This window comes from Drosophila willistoni (genome assembly GCF_018902025.1).
Source record: "Drosophila willistoni isolate 14030-0811.24 chromosome XR unlocalized genomic scaffold, UCI_dwil_1.1 Seg144, whole genome shotgun sequence".
NCBI classification, from domain to species: Eukaryota; Metazoa; Arthropoda; class Insecta; order Diptera; family Drosophilidae; genus Drosophila; species Drosophila willistoni.
In genome coordinates, this window is record NW_025814057.1 from 7,063,517 (window position 1) to 7,087,572 (window position 24,056).

Below are 24,056 nucleotides of genomic sequence, written 5' to 3' on the forward strand. Positions count from 1 at the left end.
TCTCTCCCTTTGTCATACCCCTAACCCACTGATATTTTATCTGATGGCGTGTTTTCTTCTTCTTTTGCTTTTGGTCAGGAAAGTAAAGGAAAGGCATTACAACAGCAACAACAACAATAATGCCTGGAAGAATGCAACATTTTCAACATTTTGCAACAGTTTTTTTTTTTTGATTTACACGCACACACATGATGGCTTTGGTGGTATTCTTGCATTTGAGGTGTGGCTCTATATGTGGCTTCAATTTTTCAAATGGATTTTTGAAAGTTTTCTGTTTTTTTTTCTGTGCCCTTATGATTGGAAAACATATTTCATATGCAAAAAGCAAAGTAATAGTAAAAAAAAAACATAAAAAAGTTCCTTGCACGAAAAATTTCTAGTTAAATGCATTTTACTTCCTACTTGAATGGATTTTCCGCTCATGACTTATTAGTCATTAGTCTATGAGGTGAAAAAATATTTCCCACTCAGCTGATGGGTTTCCCCTCTATCAAAGAAAAGAAAAGTTCATAGAATAATTCTTATAGTTTATACTTATGACTTTATATATTTTTGCTTTCCCCTCTAACCACATACATAGTTTTATTGCCATATCACAAATCACTCAGATTATGAGCGAAACAGAATGAAACGCAATGGAATCTCGCCACAAATATCATATATGTATATAAAAATCCTTATAAAATGAGCTGAGTAACTTTTATTTCGCTAAAGAAAACTGACAGAGAGAGAGAGAGAGAGAGAGAGAGAGGGGGAGAAAACTAAACTAAACTAAGGCATAATCAACATTCCGTGTTTTTCTAGAGGGGTCAAAAGATACTTATATGTTTGTGTGTGCGTGTGTGTGTGTTGAAGGAAGGATGCTTCTACCCACTAACCAAGCAAGCAACTACCTTCTCTTGCCACTCTCCTAAACGATTTATGCCAAGCACGTTTCATGTGAAAGTCGTCAGGAAAATCAGCTTAGAGTAGCTGCTAGCAGGAGCAAAAATTTTTCCTTTATTTTTTTTTTATTTTTACCTCGGTCTCATCGTACATAGGACAACAACAACACTGACAACATGGAGAAAACAGTGTTGTTAAACGCCAAATGCAATAATAGCAAACTTCCGTTTTAGCCGGAGGGCCACAACAAAAACAGGAATAAGTACAACTATGAGAACGCAACAAAGGGAAGCACTTAGCGGTTTTTAGGTTGGCGGTTTTCAAAAGCAGAAGCAGCAGCAGCAGGAATAGGGAGCAACAGCAGCCAACCACTAACTGTGGCCATGCTTCGACGCCGATGCCGTTTACCGTGTAGTCAAGTTAGGTGAGTGCGTGTTTGTGTGTGTGTGTGTGGCAAGGACAGGAATAGGGACAAGGGATTATGCAGCTTTTTGCACACACGTGTGCCGAACGTGACAATTTTCGGACAAAGCTAATGATGCGAGCTCTGCAATTTGTATAGACCAAAAGCCGATGACAAGATTTTCAAAAGCACCAAAAATGGGCACATTCGAAAACGCTTTAAGAGTGTGATGTATATTGAATTTGAGTCGTTAAAATGTCGACGAGGGAAGGTCACTAAATATGAACTTTAATTAAACGAAGAATAGAATTGACTCTAATCCTTCATCCTTTTAATGCACAGGCTTACCAAATACATATAGCAAATATGCTTTCACTCCCAGTCTTTGGGACTTCTTGAGAAAAAAAAACAAACAAATATTTCATCTTAAAAAAACTTACCTGAAACGAGAGAGAGAGAGAGAGAAGAGAAAAAGAAAGTTGAAAAAAAATGATTAGTAGTCTTCAAAAGTAGCAGACAGAAGGAAAATGTCAAAGTTCATTGGGCAAAAAGGAAAACTTATAATTTTTTCGTTGGGTTTTTTTTGCTTGTTGTTTGTGTTTTTGATTCAGTTTTTTTTTGTACCCGTCTCTAGCCTTTGCCCCGCTACATAAACATTGATTGGAAACAAGTGCAAAGAGAAATCGAAGAGCAGTAACAACAATAACAACGAAACGGAAAACAAAAATTACAATGATTATCAAAAGACAGGCCCAGACAAAGGTCGACAAGGACAACAAGCGGCAACTTTGTAACGGGGAAGAATCGTGGCAATGGAGGGAGGAGCTGGCACACACACACACACACACAGATAGAGGGTGTAATAAATTAATGAAAAGTTGATGGAGCCCTGCCTGAGCCCTGTCAAAGGCGTTGTCGTAGCCTAGAATAAACTTTTTTCATTAACAGAAACGAGAGAAAATCGGGAAAAAGTCAAAGCGACAAACAAATCTCCCTTTTCTGGCAGTTTTTATGATGATTTTTTCGTTGGGTTTGCGCTTCTATTTCCCACACACATACAAACATATACATATGTATATCGTTGGAAAAAAGAAAAAATGTCATCGAGTGTTGAAAGTTGTTTTAATGTTAATGACATTTCATTAGAATGAGTGCGATAGTGACAGAGAGGGGAAGCGGAAAAGACCGAGAGAGGATGAAGGCGGTAGAGGAAATGATTTTGTTGACAAATTGCTGGACAATATTTTATCCCAACGCTCGGACCTAATGGTCATGTCACGCTTTTGCTCTTCCTCTCTCACCATCTCATGCTTTTTTTTCTTTCTTTCTGCCCCTGTGTCACTCTCTCTCTCTCTCTCTCTTTCTCTTCTGTCACTCTGGCCAAATAAAATACGCCGAGAATTTAACATTTCAGAAAGCAGGAAAAAAGAAAACACAGACATAGAAAGGCAAAAAGAATGGGCGCTGGAAAGAGAGTCGAAGGAGGTGTTGGTGGGTAAAGGAGAGGCTACATGTGACGTATTTCTCTAGAGCCTCCACTTGAAGTCTTCTCGGTTCGTTCAAGTAGAAATGAAGGCGCCTTGGCGTGCTATTTTTAACAAAAATTTTTTTTAGGTTAAAATACTTTAGCCCAAGTGGCAGGCAGACACAACAGTGCCAGCAACACCAACGGCAGCAACAGCAACAGCAACGGCAACAACAACAGCAATAGCTATATGGCTATATGGCGGCAGCATGAAGGAGATGTCAGTTGACTGAAGGCAAGGATGAAGAAACACACAAGAAGCAGTAGCAGCAGCAGCAGCAGCAAAATCTCAAAAGGCTGCTTGATGCCAAAAATAATGTATGTGTGTGCGTGTGAAATGTATATGCCACACACACACATAAACACACTCACATAAGTGTTTCGGTGCGTGCGTGTGTGTGTGGGGCAAAAATTAAACCCAAATTGCTAAGAAAATTCAAACTCATTCAAAGATCCTAAGCAATTTACACAAAATTCTATAGCATACTTTTAAGGTTGCAGAGTTAAATTATTTTAGATTACCAAAAATTTATTAGTTTGGCTTTGGCTAAGTGGATTTCGAGCAGAAACGATAATTGGCAAGTTGAGCAGACATAAGCCAAACGATCTCTTTGTGAACGGCTTCACTTTTCATTGACATTCAACTGCAGCTATTTGTCTAAAAACCTTGTGATAATATTTCATAAAATATACTTTAAGGTTGCTCTAAACAATCACCGTTGATGCTAAATACAGCTTGCCAGTTACGTTCATTCATTTTAAATTTTAACCAAGCGGTTTTGTTTTGTAGTTTTGGTCAAAAAGATGTAAATACACTTGCAGTCAAGTCAATTTCATGGCAATTAAAACAAGTGTTTATTGAGTTGTTGCGCTATGGAGGAAAAGTTGTGTGTTGGCCAAAATGTTTACATAAGTTGAAAAGTTATTAACGCTGTGCTCAAGCTCAAATTTTGTAAGCCAACTCAGTTAATCTATCATGGCCAAACACCAACTAAAAGTAAGACAGTTATTCCACAATGCTGAGAGCCTTTTGGGTTAAGAGTGCAACTGCAATGTAAATGTATTGTGTTTACATAAAACTCATTATATTTTGTTTAATTTGATATATTGTAAAAGTTAATAAAAAACTTTTTCTCTCACTGTCTATCTACCTATCTATCTATCTTACTTGCTCTCTCTCTCTATCAGTGTGTATCTTCAAAGCAGGACATTTCCTCTTAAGAGTCACTCAGCCAGACAACCCCCAAGAGCGTCAGTGGCAGCAGCAGCAACCATCATGCTCCAAAAAACGCAACCAACTAACCAACTAAGCCAAGTGGCACACACACACACACACACACACACACACACAAGTTAACAAAGTCAACAAGAAGAAATATATTCACACACACACACACACTCACGCACAGATATACTAATTAACAAGGGACAGTAGTTTTTTACAACAAAATAAGTGAAAAATGTGTGAAAAGCCTACGCAAAGTAGAGCAAAGAAATTAAGTTGAAAACTATGCAAATTCCACATATACTCTTACACAGACACACACACACAGAAATATAAAGATTTTATTATATCATAAACTTCTTAATTGATACACAATTTGAATTCAATTTTACCAATTGTTGGCTTATAAAAAAAAAATTCTTCCTTGTTGAGAAAATTGAAGAAATTCAAAAGAAATACCTTGATATTTTATTTTACCCTAACAAAAAAAAAAAAGAGAGTGAAATGGGACATTTTCATAGAACGCACGATTTGTCCTTCTTATAGTGAAATACCAAACAGCATAGAAAGCAACTAAAATTAATCAACTTTTTATTATATGCAAATTAGATACTGTTTTAATTCAACACTTAGTTAAAAAAAAAAAGTAATAAATTTTTATATTTTATATTTAAATATCTCATTATTTGTACTATATAAAGTCCTTTGACTTTGAGTAAAAATTCATTTGGTGTTCTAAATATCTATGATAAAAATTCTTCTTTGCCTAATTTTCTTAACTTATTGAAGGGTATAGAAACTTCGGAGTTAGGTTTTGGATACACATTTTAATTAAATTTGAATTGAAATTCCTTTGCTTGCTGCAGTTTAGTTTTACCTTTTCAACTTTGACATTTGTCGAAATAACCTTTGCCCCCTCTGCTTTCTCTCTCTCTCTCTGCCTCTTCCGTTTCTCTTGCAAACCCTTTTTAGCTCTCTTACTCTTTTGCTTCATTGACTGGTAGTTGATTAGTTGTACATCTGCCGTACACTCTGCGACATATGTATGTGAACATATATATCCTATCTGTATATACTATTTTTCCCCATTTATTTATTTTATTTTTTTTTTGTATGGGGAAAGGCTACAAAATAATTACAGAGCCATGAAATTGGAATTGAAATGAATAGAAATGAAATGAAATGGCATGAAAATGGTTTTCGGTAACTTGCTTTTTTTCGGATCTTTCACTTATATATATATGTATAAATGTATGTGTAGAAAGAGTTTTCCGGCATTTTCTCGTTCACAATTTTCTTCTTTTTTTTTTTTGTCTAAAATACAACATTAATTAAATGTTTTAGGGGACCGTCCAGCAGCAGTAACAGCAGCAGAGAGAAAATGTTCAAAATTGCCCGCCCCTAAAATCACTTTTTATGTTAAATTTGCTGGAAAACTCTCAAACACACATACCAACACACTCCTTCACTTTGTGTGTGTGAGTGTGAGAACGGGCTTGGGTCAACATTTCAAATTGCAAATGATCAAAAACTTTGCCCATCATAAACGCCATTTTGTATATGTTAGCCAATATGGCGTCCCTGTACTTTTTCTGCCTTTCCCCGCCACTCCCCGCATAAATTTTCACTTTTTTAGTGAAAACTTTTCTCTTTTCTGCCGGGTTCTTTATTTTTTTTATTATTATTTTCGTTGGGTTTTCAGAGCAGCCCAGCTAATCGCAATATTTCCACATCAATAACAATTACCCAACAACAGCAACAAGCAGCAGCAGCAGCAAAAGGAAAGCCAAGCAAGATTTTTCCTCTCAATTTGCTGGACAAAGTTTTTTGGTTTTTCTGGTTTTGTTTTTTAAAAAGTTAAAATTTAAAATTTAAATTTGCAACACTTAAAAAACAAACAACGCATACACACACACAGGGGCAACAACACAACAAAAATGTATGTCATGTATGTCACTTGCTTAATTAGGCCCCTTTTCCCCATATAATAATGCATATTCATAGGCATAACAGGCACAACAGCAACAACTATAACACGATTCTACACTATATAACCATGTCACGCATATGCCACACACACACATACACACACACACAAACACAACACCATACAAAGAAAGAGAGAGCGAGTCCTTGAAATAACAAAAAAAAAAGAAAAGGAAAGCCAAATAGGAATATACATACGTGGGCAAAAGGAAATTCATTTTAAGCTCTTTACATTCGTGTTGCTAAATTAATGGATATTTTGTGCTAACAATCAGTTATGAAAGTAAGTTAATAATGATCTAGATTCTAGATCTTAATCATATGCTCGAATATGTTGAATGAATAGATTATAGTAGACCTCAATATTCGACTTATTCTTACAGCTCAATCATTATATGCTCAGTTTACGACAAAGCTATATATTAGCATATTAGAGAACTGCTAAGATTGGGCCTAAGATCCAGTATATCCATTCAATTAAAATTCCAAACGATCAATCAAATTTGAATCACACAACGATTACTTGAACATGATTAGAGATGATTGTTTTCTTCAATATTAGAATTCGTAGATTTAATTTGAATTGATATTTTTCGCCTGTTATTAATTATGAATATTTCGTTTCTTAGAAGATTTCTGATATATAAAGTTGCAATATTAATATTGTGATCCAATTTGTAACTCTTCTTATTCTTTTTTTTTTGCTGATTTTTTAAAGGTTTCCTGCTCTGTTTTGTAGATAATTGCCATGAATACTTAATTAACTTAAGTCTTAAAATAAAAGCAGTGGTAGATCCTCAATGAGTGGGTAGGAATACAGGAAAAAACTTTGATATCCAAGAACGATTTTCACTTTCAAAATGTCTGATATCCCACACTAAATTTACAACATTGTCAGACTCATGTTATAAATATTGAATATAAATGAATACCAATACAGTGTATGAAAGAGATCTGCTAACTACAAATATTTATACACATTTTTGTGGACGTATACGTAATTTTTCTGATTCTCTTATAACGTATACGAAACGTTGATTGACAGTTTCAAGCTTTAAAGGATATAAGCAGGAAAGATATGGGTAATAGTGTAAAAAGCACCAAAATTATCTATTCAAACAAAGAACGTTTACACATTTATCTATCTATCTGTATGTCTATTTTGTACCAATAATATCAACTTTCCAATTTCAACTTATCATCGATTTTGTAACATCTTCATGTATATTGAATGTGAGAATGCTTTTCCCAGTCTACCATCTTCCATTTTAATTATCTTAAAAGTAACAAATCAGCAGGAAAAAATATACAAAACAAAAACTGCGGCAAAATTGCACAATACACAAATTGCAAAAAAAAGATATAGATATAAATAAAGAACGAAACGAAAGAAATCTCTTAAGGGTCTTAGTATTCTTGTGTGTATGTATGTATGTATCTTATGGGTTTTCCCTCTCTTCTTTTGTGGGGCATTTTGCCAATTCATTTTCACTTCCAAGTAAAATTAATTAGAAATCAACAAAATGAGCATAGAATAAAGAGAGAGAGAGAGAGAGAGAGAGAGAGAAAGAGACAGAGAGAAAGAGAAAAAAAGGCAAAGCCAAAAGAAAAGGCCCATATATAAAATGTAAAAAGGCAACAACTATAAAGTGACGACTAATCAAAAACAGATGGACCAAGTTGATACACTTTTCTTTTCAAATTAAGTTAGTATATTGAGAATATGAAAAGAATATGAGAACAAAGGATTTTAGCATCATTCATGTACACTAAAATATATTTTAAAATTCTTCTAGAGAATTGTTATTTCAAAAAAAAGTTTATTTCACATAATTGCCTAGATTCATTTTTCATTTGCAATTTCACTCGATAATAGATATACCCATATAAACTGAATACTCTCTCGTTTCAAACATTTTTCATTCTTGCCATGGCCAAGAAAAACCCTTGAAAAACAGAGGAAAAAAATAACACAAAACAATGAAAATGAATGAATAATATGAAAGGATTTTTTCAGCTGCCATTATGTTTGTTTGTTTCTTTTTTGTTTTTTTGTTGCTGTTGCTGTTGCTCATTTGATGGTTAATTGAAAATATTTTCGACTACGGCGGACGAAGGCAGCAGCAGCAGCAGCAACAACAACAACAACAACAATAATCATTATTTTCTGATTTATTTCCATACACAGGGGCAAATTGAGTGTCATTATCATTTATACCAAGTCGAAAATCAACTTGCCTCAGCTGACCGGCCACCCCACCCCACGCTCATTTTTCCTGCCCGCTTAGTCAAATATTTGTATAATTTGTCTTTATTGTTCCAGTGCTCCCCGCTACCCGCTACCCGCTCACCACACCAGACCCGATTCCTTCATCCATTTATCCCATGAACCACGTTGCAAGCGTCTATGTTACCCCAAACCAAATTGACATTAGGCACATTTGTTGCGGCGATTATCTGGGCAATCTTTAAGTGGACAAACAGCTGACGCTGCAATCTTTCTATCCATCCCCTCCCCCATCCCTTTTGGCCCCCACATTTCGTCTCGTCTAATGGCACTGGCAAAGCAATGGTTGGGAGGCCATGGGTACTTATGGTGGGGCAAACAGGAAATATGATGGAGGCCTGACATTTTCTGTTTCGTGCCATGTAATTTTCGGTTAAATGAAAGCAAATTATTATTCTTTTTTCCCCCGCCTTTCTCTCTCTCTCTGTTCCCTCTTTCCTTATACCTTCCTTGTTCTTTCTGTCCCTCTCTCTCTCTTGTTTTTTTATTTTGCTTCTTGTTTTGCCTCATTCCTTTTTGTTTTTCGGTGAGCAACAAATGTCTGGACAAACAAAACAAGTAAAGCGCAAAATGTGGGGCAAACTAATTTGACAAATTATTCTAAACGGGCGGAAGGAGAAGCTATCGAGTGGGAGAAGATATGAGAAATGCAAATAAGATTAGCGCAAAAGGAAACTTTTCAACAAAAACTACTCAAAAGACTTGAAAGATTTGCTTTCAGTCACAGAATGCGAAGATACAATTATACTTCTAAATGTTGTCTAAATTTTTCTATTAAACACAAATTCAGCAATTTAACTAAACTAAAGATTTGCTTTCGAGTGGGTCAAGAAATTAAAGACGCTCTTCAAAACGTTCTTCTATGCTCTGGCATTAGCTTGTTAGTTTAAATCGTACTCTAATCCAAAAAAAAAATAAACGTTAAAGTTTTGGAATACAAAGAAATTATTAGAATCATAATGAGTGCATATACATAACTAGACAAAGCCAAATTCTCTATTATAATAGCTTAAATTGTCTACATGATCTTCACTCCTTGCTTCTACTTTGAATTTTTAGGTTATCCTAAGGAGCTTATCTAAACACGATCGAAAATATTTAACTTATATGGCAGAAAAGAAAATCAAAAGTCTCAAAAGTCATGAAGTCTTAGCCTAAGAATCTTGTCTTCATATTACATTCTTCAAAAAACTTCAAACTTTTAGGTATTGCTCGCCAAAAGGAAATATTCTTGACAGTCTTAAGTTCAGTTGGAAGAAATTGTTACTCCATATTTTAAAGGAATAGCCAAAGTATTCAGATAGATCAAGAAAAATGGAAAACCTGTAGATTCCAAGATTTACAATTATCAGTTACACAAATTTGTATTCTAAATTTCTTTGTTTCTATGAAAAATACAAAAAAAGTTTACAATTTTTGTCAAACTTAATACTTAATTTTCAGGGATATATATTTGTATAGTTATTAAATTTAAGTTTAGTTAGTTCTTACAAGATATACATATATAAATTTAAGGAAAACAGAAAATTGTTGACTGACTTTTTTGCCTTAATTCAAATTCAGGTAAAAATCCAAGACCATTAACAATAGGATAATCAATGATAATGAGATACAAGATACAAGAGATGAAAATTTGCGTGGAAGGGGAGACGAGACAGAGAAGGAGGAGGAGAAGTAGGAGGAGGAGGAGTTCTATCATCAAAAGCTAAACAAAACCAAAGACATGCCCCATATCCAACCAACCACCCGGACGACCACCCACCTACCACCCTTAGAGCTGACGACACGCGTAATTATTTTAATATTTAATGACTTGAAAAAGAAGCAAAAAAAAAAAAAAGAAGGCAGGAGAATATTTATATCTCTGTCTCTCTCGCTTTTTTGTAGCAGGAAAATAGGCAACAGGCGGAATTTGGCACTCGGAAAGGAAAATTGTATGCAAATGAGACTACAGGGAAAAAATAGGCTGAAGTAAGAGAAGGTCTAAGACTGGTAAGACTGGGGACTGGTGACTGGAAATTGGGGGGACGACTCACCACTGGCACTGGTATCACACAGTAGACACAAGGATGCCCAACAGCAGCAGCGGCGGCAGTTGTTGGTTGCAGACCGTAAGCGGCGGCAGCAGCGGCGTTAACGCACAGATGATCCGTTTTAAAGATTTTCGTTGGTGGCGGTTGGGCAATCAATGAGGCAGAGGCACTCGAGCAAGTATACAGCGACGTCGTGGTGGTGGTGGTGGTGGTGCTGGTATTTAAGGGACGATTCAATGTTGTTGTTGACTTGGCAACGCCTAAATTTAGTGTTGCTGTTGTCGATTGTGTTGTTGATGTTGCTGCAGTTGCTGTTGTTGTTGATGTTGCTGTTGCTGGTGGTGGTGGTGGTGGCGGTTGTAGATTGAGGTTTGTCAAGGAATTGGATTTGGTGTCTGAACTGACCGAGGCGTTAGCCTTAGAATTTGTTATGGCCGCTGCTGCTGTTGTTGTTGCTGCTGCTGCTGCTGATAATGCTAGTTTTGCCGGTGTGCTTGTTGCTGCTGTTGCTGTTCCTGTTCCTGTTGCTGATGTCAATTCTTTTTTCTCAATTAAGTTTGTTCCTGTTCCTGTTGCTGTTGTTGTTGTTGTTAGTGCAAAGTTTTCTTCTATGTCCTTTTGCTGCTGTTGTTGTTGTTGCTGTGTTTCCTTGGGCCCAACTGTTGCCAATTCTTGAGCAAATTGCTGTTGTTGTTGCTGCTGCTGCTGTTGTTGTTGTTGTTGCTGTTGCTGCTCTTCGTACTCTTTGTTATTGAAATTATTTAGCTTCAATGTTGTTGCAGGCAACGGTGAAGTTTTTCTCTTGATTGACGCAATTTTAATGGCTTTTCTTCTAAGCAAGGTTGAATGAATTTATAATTCTCAAGAAACAACGCCTTGTCTTTTAGTATTTTTCCCTTAATATACTTTACTTTCTACTTGTTTATGATTATTTTTATAATTTATACTAAACACACTGATTATTTTTGATTTTTTATTTTAATTTTACTTTTTTCTTGAGTTTGTTTTTTTGTTTTTTAAGGAAAATTAGAGTTTGACTAAAGCACACAGAGATTTTTGTTTTTAAGTTTTGGTATTTTTATCTTCAACAAGCTAAGCTTTTCTTTTTAGTTTATTTTGCTAATTTTGGTATTTTTTTTTTTTAATTAAGTTCTTTTTTTATTTTTATTTAATCTTTAGATTTTGTTTATTTTAAATATTTTATTATTGTCTACTTTTTTTTTTTAGTTAAATATTAAAATAATACTGCAGTTTTTTTATTGGTGTTTTGTTTTTAAGAGTTTTAAACTCGTAATTTTTTATGATCTTTCAACTATTTTTGTTTAGTATTTTTGAATCCAGTATATTTCAACTATTTATAGTTACTTTTAAAGTTATTTACCAGTTCTAATCTTTTTCAAAACTTTGGTTTTTTTTCTTGTTTCTGTATGTTTTTAGTATTTTTGCACTTTGCAAGTTTTTGAGATGATTTCTTAAGTTTTTTTTTTTTTTTTAGTATATTTGGTAGTTTATTTTCTTTTCACTTTTATGCTTAAACCTTTGCAGTTTTAAGTTTTGTTTTAAAATATTCTGTTTTGTATTATGTTTTAAACAATCTCTCGTTTTAAAAACTTTGAATTCAATTGTTTTAAGATTTTGGTTTTGGTTATTTTTGTTATGAGTATTATCAGTATTTAACTTTCAACTATTTTGAAGTTCTTGGTATTATGATTTCTATTGTTTTGACAATTTCAACTTGAGTTTTTCTTGTGAGACTTTTGAGCACAGAATTTACTTTGAATGTTTTCGTATTTTAGGTAAATAATACTGCTATGATCTTTTATTTTAGATAGATAACTTCCCCTTCTTTATGGACAGAATATACTGAAATCTCTCGCTTTAATTTTCGCGCAAAACTCTTGCAAAAACAACAACACTCACTGATTCAAATTCGACAACTTTTCGAAAATATTCAAAAAAAAAATATTTAAAAAAAATTTGTGGTATTTTATGTAGGAATTTTTTTTCTTTTTCTTTCTTTTTTTTTGCTTTACTATTTAAAATAAGATGAAATTTTGTTTGCACTTTATTTTTTCTTTATTTTTTTTGTAAATTTTTTGTATTTAGCGGACTTTTTAAAAATTGTGTTGCTGGGATATTATTTCGAATTTGATTTTTTCTTACTTCTTATTTTGCGTAAAATGAAGGGAAAAGAGGCAGGCGTTTTCTCTAAACTTAACTTGACAATCGTCGAATGGATTCTGAATTTCTCATTGAGTAAGGTTTGCCGTTGGACTGGCCGGCAAAAAGATTCGGTTTCGTTTCATTTCGTTGGGTTTCGGTTACGATTCGGTTTCGGTTTCACACTCACTTACAGATTCCACAAGCCAACGCATGCGCCCCATGGGCTATTCAGCAGAAAGCATATCCTGCATATAATTCTCGTCCTCGCAGTGTAGTGGATTGTATGTATGATATGGATGATGGTTGTTTATTTGCTGTAGGTTGCATGTTTTTGTGGAATTGTGGGCTTTGGGTTTGTTGTTGTCCTCCAATTGAAATGCATCTCAAAGCCTACGAGGCCGACAAGGAGTAGCCGCAATTACCTTAACAACTTTGCTTTGTTGTTGGTAATTGTCAACATTGAATTTAATCAGAAATTTCTACGTGGTCAAGTCAATTCTTCTTCCTATTGCATCTTGTCCCTGCCCATCGTAATATAAATATTTTGTTAAAGGAAACTTTGGTATAATCCAAATAAAGAGAACTCAAATACTCGCAGCAAATGAAGTATTTCAATTTGGGTCTTTGTTTATTCGTAAGTCAAAAACTTTAACTAGAAATAGTTGAGAGATTGGAAGAGAAGAAAAAAGAAACAAAATGGAGAATCTTTTTGCGATCAATTTAGTGCCCCCTATCGATCAGTTTTTCTCTCATGGAATTTGATATCTTATTAAATGCAAGAGTAGCTTCATTTCTCTCTAATAACGTTGGGATATATGTAAAATAAACATAATACTATACGAGTCTATTATGTAGCAAATTTTTCTGACTTAATCTGACGATTTTTGCTGATGCTGCTGATACCTCTACATTTTTGTATTGAGAACAGATAACAAATAAAAAACCTGAAAACCTTATCGCAAAAATTGCGATTGCAATGGCAAAATGCAAATATATATTCTAATCAATAGTTTAATATTTAAATCATTGCGCTTTTTAATCTCAACCCAGTTGGAAGTGGTCAAGCTTTAAAATAAATTTAGAATATTGTCTTAAATGCATCTGGAAAGTGTCCTTTCACTTTGTGTTTTCATTCTCCTTTCTGGATTTGAAAATGTAATCTCAACAAATATTTGGATGAATGACAATGAGAATGTGAGTGAAAAAAATTAAAAGTGCAAAGGTGATTCACATTCTAATTGATAAATCTATTTATATAGTCTGGCGACGGACCTCCAGGTGGCGAAGTAGATCTATATGAATCTTATTGCCAAAAGTGCTTAAGCCAAAGTTATAAATCAAAGTTAAATGAACAGATACAGATAACTCAACAAAATCAAAAGGTTCTAAGTTTGGATCTTCTCGAATTGAAAAGTAGATTGGCAATGATGGACATGCGTTTTAGAGATCAAAATAGTCAGCTTAGTAAAACCATTGAAAGTCTACGTTTAAGCAATGAATTTTTACTTAAAATTCTTCTTGAACCATTGCGACAGTTAAAAAATATGACACAAGCAAAAGAAACTCAAACGGAAGTCGCATTGAAGAAAAATTTAACGAGCACAGGTTGCAAAGGCCTCTCATCGGGAATTCAGACTATTAAAGTTCCTGGACTTGAGCCATTTAATGCTCTATGCAATGCAGATGTTCAAGGAGGTGGATGGATTGTTATTCATAAACGATTTGATCGTAGCGAAAGTTTTAACAGAAGTTGGTCAGATTTTAGCCACGGTTTTGGTCAATTAAATGGCGAATTTTTTATAGGGCTTGAACAATTGCATCGCATTACCAACTCAGAACGTTATGAACTCCGCATTCAACTTGAAAATTTTGATAGAACTTTCGATTTTGCTAGTTATAATAATTTTTCGATTGTCAATGCAAGCAATGACTATGCTCTCGAATCGTTGGGCGATTTTCTTGGAACAATTGATAATCTTTTGGAAATTGTTTTAAATGGTAAATTTTCGACATTTGATCATGATGTTGATGCATATGATTCATATAATTGTGCATTGAATTATAGTGCCTGGTGGTTTAGTAAAAACTGTTTTGGACCGTAAGTAATCAAATAATTTGATATTTTATGCTATTGAAAATTTAAATAATATTCTATTTTCTTTTTTCACCAATTAGCAAATTGAATGGCATTCATTATAAAAGACAGTTCTATGCATTGGGCAGTATGAGCTGGGATGGAAATAGTGCCCTCAAAGCGGTACAAATGCTTATTCGTCCATATTCTAAAGTTGAACAATTATAATTTCAAAGTCAAAGAAAACACGTTTTAAAAAATGTTCTTCTAATCATGATTGTTTACTAATCATAAGTAATGTCAATATATCTATCATCAAATGTTTAATATATAAATATCCCAAATAAAAACCTATATATTCTGCAATTAATTGCTTAGAGTGGTTTAGATTTATTCTTAACTTATAAAAAGTATTTATTTGTTGAATCCATCCATTGTCTTATAGGAAGTTGGCATAAATTGACCAATATAAAACCTAGAAAGACGGTCGAGAAACTTTTAAAGACTTCCCTTGTTCCAGACAATCTTCGATCTCATCCAATGATGAAAATATAAAAAACATACCGACATAAAAAAAAAGACAATGGCATATATGTAACCTTTAGAAATCAACATACTTTAAAGGAGATCGAAAAAAATATAAATAAAGATTTGAAAACTTTGAGTTTTATTCACTATTTCTGAGTACTTTCAGTTTACAAAGTATATGAGTACCAAATACTCTTAATAAACGAAGACGACTTGGCGTTTAAATGCATTTCCATATGAAAATATAATGTGTTATATATTAAGACGAAAAGTTCTCAACTATTAATAGCTAATTTTGAATACTTTTCGAAAACTGTTTAATTTAAGTGCAATAGCAAATATTTTTTTATAAAAACTTTTCCTTTCATTCATTCTAATTTTTTTTTTTTTGCCATTTGTCAAATAAAAATTTGCACATTTTAGGTACAATAATAATAATAATAATAAATGACAATGACAAAAAACAAAAAAAAAACCCCATCCCAAACTAAAGAAGAAGCTAATTCAAAGACAAGCAAAAAATGAAGTAAGTAAGTCGTCTCGCCGACTTTGGTATACCATACACCAGTAAAGCAAATATTTCAAGCATTTTCACATGCTTCTTACAAGCATATCTTAGTATCTCGCTCACTCAATCATACGAGCACCCTAGCGCCCCCACCAGCCAACGGCCAACTCCGGCCTTATGGAAAAACGTTTATATGCATAACTCGACTGTTTTTTATCCGATTTTGATCAAATTTGGTATTTTGCTAGATATTAGTATTAAATTTAAGTGTGCCAAATTTGATTGCATGAGGTAAAAAAATACGGGAGATAATCAAGTTTTTCAAATTACGGGGGCGGAAAAGGGCGTGGCAAAATTTTTATACATACAAAATGTGTGCATTTACTAAGCGAATATACATACCAAATATGGTGTCTCTAGCTAGAATAGTTTTTGAGATAAACGCTTTTTTTAAATTGCGGGGGCGGAAAGGGGCGTGGCAAAAATTTGAAATAAACTTGATCACTCTACATACTACACGAGTCTACATAAAAAATTTGGTGGCTCTAGCTCTTATAGTCTCCGAGATCTAGGTGTTCATACGGACAGACGGACAGACGGACGGACGGACGGACGGACGGACGGACGGACAGACGGACATGGCTAGATCGACTCGGTTGTTGATCCTGATCAAGAATATATATACTTTGTGGGGTCGGAGATGCTTCCTTCTGCCTGTTACATACATTTTGGCGACTTTAATATACCATTTCACCCTATGGGTGTATGGTATAAAAAAGGGAGACGACTAGAAAGAAGAAGATGCCAGGAGGAGGAGACAAAAAAGTCACAAACTATGGGTGAGGCTTGGCCGCTTGTTCACCGCTGCTTAGCCAGCTTGCTGACTGACTGTGTTTACAATATTTATACCCATTAAATAAGGTATCAAATAAGGGTGTAGTAGGCTGTTAATATATTCTGCAACATATTCACTCACTCAACTCTTTAGCATCGGGTGCATACCTAAAAATGATCAAGTCTTGCTGCTTGCTATTTGCTTGTTTCACTTGTTTATAGGGTATTCCAGAATGTATGAAATTTGTCGTTGCCTTTTTTTGTGTATATATAAATTGTTGTTGTTGTATGTTTTGATGTGGTCTGCATTCCTTGAAAGCTGTTTAAATGGAACATCCCAAACCTTAACCAGAGAGAAAAAGCAGCAGCAGCAGCAACAACAGCAACAGCAACGCCTAGGCGCGTCTGTTGGCCATTAAAAAAGTAGACGAGAGATGATGGTCTACACAAAGCGAACTAAAAATAAGTGAACAAAAAATAGGTTGAGGTAAACGTGCAGGAGGATGAGGAGGAGGAGAAGTGGTAACAGGCAGGAGAGGAAGAAGTAGGTTGTTGCCTAAAAACCTACCTAACTACCGCACACCAACGGCACATTGTGCGACTTTGAATAGTTTATTACGTATATACATACATATACATATATTACATAGTACATATGTATATGGAGGAGGATGAGGTTTACAAAAAAATATAATAATAATATGTAGAATCTCCACCTCTATCTCTCTCTCTCTTTCTCTCATGCTTTGTGTAAACCAAATGCATAAAATATGACAACAACAACAACAAAAGAGAACTCAAATATAATTCCATTGAAATCACTATAGAGAAATTAGCTAGATGTAGTAAGGTGGTAGCTAAGCCTTTTGCTTTTTGCATATAATGATTTGATGTGGGTGAGCCAGTGGGGGCCAGTGGTTTAGAGACATCTCGTCTCTACTCTTGCAATTGTCAGCAATTGATGGAGAAGGTATGCAAAGGTGGGGTAAATGGTGGCAAGGGGGTGAGCTTGGGTTGGGGTGGTATAGAAAAACGAAATGAAATCCATATCATTGCCAGAATAGAAATAGCAGCAGCAATTTTCCACTCAAATGATTTCTGCCTGGCTTTGCCTGCGTATGACACATGTCGATTGCAGCCATCAGTGGCGCCTCCTAGCAGCAGGCAGCAGAAATAGCAATAGCAATAGCGTGCCGCAAAACCCATCCGCCCTCTTCTACTATGGTGGCATACCGCCGCAGCAGCTGCCCATCAGAAATCATCTGCGATTTGAATGAATTTGACTGAGTATGGTATGGATGATGAGTATGCGAGTGCGAAAGCGAGTGTTTGGAATTAGAGGGAATGTGGAAGTGAGTGAATGTTAGTGAGTTGCTGCTTGATTGCTTGATTGATGCATTGAGCATTTGATTGATTGACTCAGGCTTTGTGGGCCATTGTTGATTGCCCCCGAACAGAAAAATGTTGGCACATACATAAATATATCTCCAAACATATGTAGGTACATATGTAAATAAATATATACCTACATATGTATTTTATAGACCTACCTAACCTGAGATATTAAAAAGACTTCTCTCAAAAGATAGTTAAATGAAATATAATAAATCTAAATACCGATTTCTGCAGTCGATCTTAATGATCGTTTTCATGAGATTCACTCGGCAAGAAATCAAGTAGGGATCTAGAATATTTTCGGGAGCGATCTGCTTAGTTAAGATTAGATTAGTCAAGATTTTTGGCTCAGTAATTTTGCGATAAAAGCAAATTGTCAGTATGAAAATAGGTTGAAATCATGCGATCACTTCAAAGACTCACTATAAGGAGCTGAAGGATTTTGAAGGATCCGTCCATGCACGTAGTAAAAGTCATATATTCGTCTTAATATATATATATTTTTTTAAGCATTCATTTAAGATTGATTAAGTAAGTGACTTCTCATTCAAATTGGCATGAAACTTTATCTGTGCTGTTTGTGTGGTGAACTGAGTTTGTATCTAAATTGTCATGAAATGTTATCTGTGTTTTATTTGGACCACTTTACTTTTAACAAGCAAATTAAAGAGCATTACAATGTTGTTCATTGCCATTGCACAATAAAGAGCATTACAATGTTTTTTTTTTTTCAATTGCATTGTTTTACTCTTTATTTTGCTTGTTATAATATAAAAGCTAAATTTGAATTGTTTTTTTCCATTGTTTGTTTGTGTTGATTTTAGATTTGTATTAAGTCATGCAGAGAGAATGTTTACAACTTTTTAAATTTAATATAATAATAACGTTCACATAAAGAACAAAGTTAAATCTAAGAAAAAAGAACACTATTTAAAACACACTACAAACAATTTTTGATTAGCTAACAATTTGATATAATATTTGAAGTTTAGATTCTGAACCCCACACTAGATATTTCTGTCTGGCCGTTTTAGGATCTCATCATAGTATCAACTTCATGGTTTGAACAACCAATAATTTAAACCAATTCAGTATATTGCTTAGATCCTAGTTTCTAATCTTTAAATGAATCTAATATATATTATATATACAGTGTTATGAATTTGCTTATCATCCTAAAATAGATCTCCAACTTTTAAATCAACTAAATTATTTAAAAATCCAAAAAATTTTTAAAAGTTTGTGGTAAGTAAATATACTTTTATGTTTAAATTATGATCGAAAAATGTATCCTTTTTGATTGAAATTGCAATAAATAAGTAAAAACTCCTATTCTAAAAAAAACTGAAAAAACAACACATAAAATGTCAAAAGTTGTGACACTAGAAGCGATTTGTGTTCGATACATTAAAGTATTAAGTAAGTAAGAAGTAAAGGGTCGGGAGGGAGATTCATAAATGTTAAATAATGCAGTTATAAATATTCAATAAAATTGCATTTTTATTTATTGCCAGTTGCAGTTTTGGCAAAACTGGCGCAGTGTTTTGACCTGTGAACCATTTGGACGTACACTATCAGTATAGTAGAATGCTAAATGATTCATTTAATAATCATCGCACTTCAGGTGAAATTCACTTAAAACGCTTATCTCGCATTTAGATTAAACGCTTGTAATTCTTGAGAAATTATCGCATTGTAAATATGTACAACGCATGTACATACATATATATAGATTTTCTAGAAATAGCGATTAGAATGTACTTACATTTGCATAATTCTGAGATCGCGGCATTTGCGGTGGCAATTGTTGAGAATTATTTGCTGGTCCTCTCAAAAGCCCCCCTGGACCACCGATTCCAGTCATTTGCTGATGTTGTTGTTGCTGCTGCTGCAAAGGCGGCGCCGGACTGTAACGTGGATGCATCTTACCCTTTTTGTTTTCGATTTATTTATTATATTGAAACAGACAACAAAAAATTAACACTCGCGTTTTTTAAAAAACTGAAAAGAAAAGGAAACAGAAACGAAAATAGTTTATTGTTGATAAGAGAAAGTGTGTTAGAAACAAGTTCTCTATGAGAGGGAAATATTTTATTTTTAGGGGAATGAAATCAGTCTTGAAACAAAAGATGAAATATTTTACCCAATTTTATGCCCTAACAAAGATATACATAGAAATTAAACGAACATAGTTAAATTATATTCGGTTGTAATTGTATAAATTAGAAACCCATTGAATGATTTGGGTTATATTTCTATACCTTTTATTTAGCGCTATAGCTACAGTACATTGAGCTTGCACTAATTATTGACAATATTGACAGTGAAACTTTGCTCAACAGAGCTTCTTATTAACTTCATATTCCTTTTGTAGTTCAGTCCTACTTTGAATCTATAACCAGTCGAATAAGTTTAGCTAGTAAGTGAAATCATGATATATTTTTGTACATAAAACAGTGATTTGTGATGCTTTCTAGCACTGACTTTGGCGTGCTTCAACACTAAGAAGAGACTGACCTAAAACTGCCATTTGTGATACTATTCAACACTGAATTTGGCATGCTCCAACACTGATAGAAAACTAAAGTGTTTCTCTTTTATTGAACTTAGAAATAAGAAATTAGAAATCCCACATTTAACACCATAATTTGAAATGTGCTAAATAACCAGGGCTGCATTTAACCCTGCACACTGCTTGCCTAAACTGCAGATCCATGCAAGCAGTGCAACTGATTCAAATTTAGCATGCAGTGCAATTTACAGCTCTAATTCTTAATTACCCAGACCATTTGTTCACACATTTCCAGTTGTTGTTTTGTTCTTTCCTTTTCTTATTTTGTCAACTAATTCGCAATTAATATGTATGCAAAACACTTGTGTCCATTTATTTGCAACTTTGTGGCACATTTTTGTTTAGTAGAGCTCCTCGAGTTATTTTAGCATCCTGCTATGCCACCCATCCCGCGACCCACGTAACACCCTCCCTACCACCCACTTGCACACTGGTTGCAACATGTCTCATTGCATGAAGCATTAAAAATAGCTCATAGCCAAGTTTGTTTTTGTTTTTTTTTTTTTGTTTTGTATTTTGTTTTCTTTTGCCTTTTTGGTTTATTTTTACGTTGCCAGACATGCAAAATTTATTAATGCAAAAATTGGGGCAACGGAATTTTTGTTCGAGTATTTTTTTCTTTTTGCCCGATTTTTGTAATTTTTTGTACAAATATTTGCTTAATTTTTGTTAATTGATAAATTATTTTACACTTATTGTTTATGCTATAAAAAAAAACGAAAATTTGTTGCATTGCGTTAAACAAGGACAAGCTGAAGAGAGAGAGAGAGAGCTAGATAAAGGGTAAAAGGAAATGTATAACCGACAGCTGAGAGTAAAGAAAAACGAAAGAAGAAGAGAAGAAGCGACCGGCATATGCAAAAACAATACAACAAGTGAGCAAAACGAAACTTTATTTTCCTTCTTTAGCAAGTCTCAAAAACAAAAAGAAATCCATTGATACAAAATTATTTAAATAAATTATTCTACAAAATTAGACAGAGATCAAATGAATAATATAGAGTTTAAAACATTTAAATGGACAAAGAGAGAGAGAGCGACTCTATCATACCCTGCAGAAGTTTGAGGGTATGCAAAGTCCACTATAAAGAACTAAAGAGGTTAAGGAATTTTAAGTTTTTACCAAACTGATATAAAAATTTTGAAATCATAATCGAAACCTTTTAAGGTGATTTATCATTTAGTTCACGGGCTGCCACTATATATGTATGTCTACATATCTTTCTCGTAAATTATCACTCGTCAGTGTTTTCTTTTTAGAAAAACTTTGAAATCACCACTAATCTCCATTTTAAAAAGACTTATAATTTTAGAACAATTACTTTGAATCCAGCATGTCTAAAAGAAAACTTTAGAGTTCCGGCTGTTTACGCTTCTTAAAATGTTTTTAAAATTCAAGTAGTTTCTCACTGCGGAAGCTATAACTACTTTAAGCTTTTTAACTACTCTTGGCAATTTGTATTGACTAATAAGTACTTATTAATTTCTACTAAGTACTATTTACTCCAAACAGAAAGCCCAAAGCTTAAGTAATTACCAGTTACCTTTATTGCGGAGAATAGGAAGTACTTGAACTACTTTAGGAATTCCTTTTTATTGTAGTTATCGAAAAGAATTCAAGAATCCTAATTTCCATAATTAAGTTCCTTAATTTTACTAGGGTATAGACAAGTCGTTGCAAAAAGCAATTCACTCATAGTCTGGGCTCTCAATGTGTCTGGTTTTGTTTTTGCGGCATTTGTGTTTGCGCTCTTTTGCTTCTCACTGTAAGTTCACTCTCAATTGTTCTGGTCTTCCCGCTCTCTCTCCCTCTCACGCTCTGCTACTTTTGGCCTCAAGTTTTTGCTTTTGCTTAGCTTATTTATGTAGTTTATTTTCTTTGCCTTTTTTTGTGATTGTTGTTTTATGCAATTTCAAATTCGCACCTACTACCAGAAGAGGAAGAAGAGTAAGTAAGAATGAGGAGAAGCAGCAGCAGCAATAGACGTACGTAAAAAGAAGAAGAAGACGGCGCGACGACGACGAAAAATCAGCAGCAAGCAGTTGTATAAAGAAGAAGAGTTAAATTATTTTCTATATCGAGTGCAATGACATTGCAATAACAACAGCGACAACAACAACAACAACTTCACTTCGCTTTCAATTAGCTGAAAGCTGCAAATTTTTGTTACGACAGAGGAGCAGCGCACACAACAACATAGACGATTGACTACTGATTGTGGCAGCGGCTGCGTCGGCAACGAAGAGAGGGGGACGGGGCAAGAATGGACAAGAATGTAGTGAAGGTTGGCGGGGTGGGTGGGGGTTGACAAGCAATGGCAATGTTTGTGAGGGGCTTCCAAAGGTTGTTTAATTGTTGCTTTTTGCCAACATTTTGTGTTCTGTTTTTCTTTTTTTTGTTTTATTGGAATTCTCAAACACACTAACACACACACAGAGGCAGACAGTGGTTTCACCTGTAGAAAATGTTGTTCGGCTTGACTTTTGCTTTTTCCTTTCGTTGCCGAATTTCGACTAAGAAGCAACAACAACAACAGCAGCAGCAGCAGCAACAGGAACAACAACACGCAAATGATAATAACAATAATAATAATAATGCTGATGATGCAGTAGAAGAAGAAGAAGATCAACAATAATAATAATAACAGAAAAAAAACAGAAAAAAATTTTATTTAGTTCCGTTTAATGCTTCTTTTTTCTTTTTTTTTTTGTTGGGCAAATATCAAAAGTGAATTTCGTTTTTTTTTTCTATTTTATATTGTTTTTCTTGTTGTACAAAACGACGGCACAATAACAAAAAAAAAAAGTGGGAAAATATTATTAAAAAACAGTTTGCGCGCAGCCCAATAAAAATTATAAACCAAAACCGACAGCGGACGACGACAAAACGACGATGAAAAGAATTGCGCGATGAGAATGAGAAGTGAAAAGTAAAGGCAAAAGCAAAAGCAAAAGCAAAACCAGAGAGCAATACGCTCTCTCTCCCTCTCTCTCTCATATTCACATGCTGCTTTTGAGGCTTGCCGGCTTTACACACTCTCTCTCTCGCTCTTTCTTGCTCATTTGTTCAAACATATAAATTTAAATAATTAACTAAAATGAAAATAGCAAATCTGCTTCTTCTTCTTACTTCTATGTTGTTGTTGTTGTTGTTGTAATAGAATCGTTGAAATTAAATTGCACAAAGGAGAGCAACAGCAACAAAAACAACAACACTTGCCTCAACTGTTAGCCTGAGTGACGTAGTAGCGAGCTTTTTGACAAGCTTTCACGGTTAATCAGACAACAAGCAGGCAGCCAGGCCAGACCATGCCATGCCAGGCATCAGCTGTTTTGCATTTTGCATTCTCTATGACGTATGCACAGTGGCGCAAAAACATAATGTATGTAAATATTACAAAAATATTAAAAAATTAACATTGTAAACTAATCAATAGTTATTATTTTCATTTATTTTAGTCAGGTGTTTTCAGGTGTGGCAAAAAGAGAATAGTCATTATAATAATTATATAAAGCAGAAAATCTATTATGTATTTGAATAAACGCTATCGTCTCTTAAATTCTTAAAACTCGATCAAAATTATAATGCTTGCTTAGATAAAATAATTGGTTGACCAATATTATTTTATTTAGGTCGA

The 24,056-nt window shown here is 34.2% G+C and overlaps 2 protein-coding genes across 2 annotated transcripts in view; one reads left to right on the forward strand and one right to left on the reverse strand.

The window, feature by feature from the left end:
* LOC6639197 (protein alan shepard) overlaps nt 1-11,189 on the reverse strand; it is a 150,596-nt gene extending 139,407 nt beyond the window's left edge. Inside the window, exon 1 of the mRNA XM_023181706.2 lies at nt 10,348-11,189. The gene's annotated coding sequence lies outside the window, so the exon portion shown is untranslated. The remainder of the gene's footprint in view (nt 1-10,347) is intronic.
* Nucleotides 11,190-13,558: 2,369 nt separating this feature from the next.
* Nucleotides 13,559-14,951, forward strand: LOC111519765 (microfibril-associated glycoprotein 4-like). Its single transcript, XM_023181708.2, has 3 exons — nt 13,559-13,701; nt 13,767-14,605; nt 14,683-14,951. Exons 1-3 carry the CDS (start codon nt 13,603-13,605, stop codon nt 14,807-14,809), a joined length of 1,065 nt encoding a protein of 354 aa, XP_023037476.2. The 5' UTR covers nt 13,559-13,602; the 3' UTR covers nt 14,810-14,951.
* The last annotated feature ends 9,105 nt before the right edge of the window (nt 14,952-24,056 follow it).

Coding starts and splice junctions, on each gene's coding strand:
- LOC111519765 (XM_023181708.2), top strand. CDS start 13,603: ATGCATCTGGAAAGTGTCCTTTCACTTTGTGTTTTCATTCTCCTTTCT. Junction 13,702..13,766: donor GGATGAATGACAATGAGAAT/GTGAGTGAAAAA, acceptor CTATTTATATAG/TCTGGCGACGGACCTCCAGG. Junction 14,606..14,682: donor AGTAAAAACTGTTTTGGACC/GTAAGTAATCAA, acceptor TTCACCAATTAG/CAAATTGAATGGCATTCATT.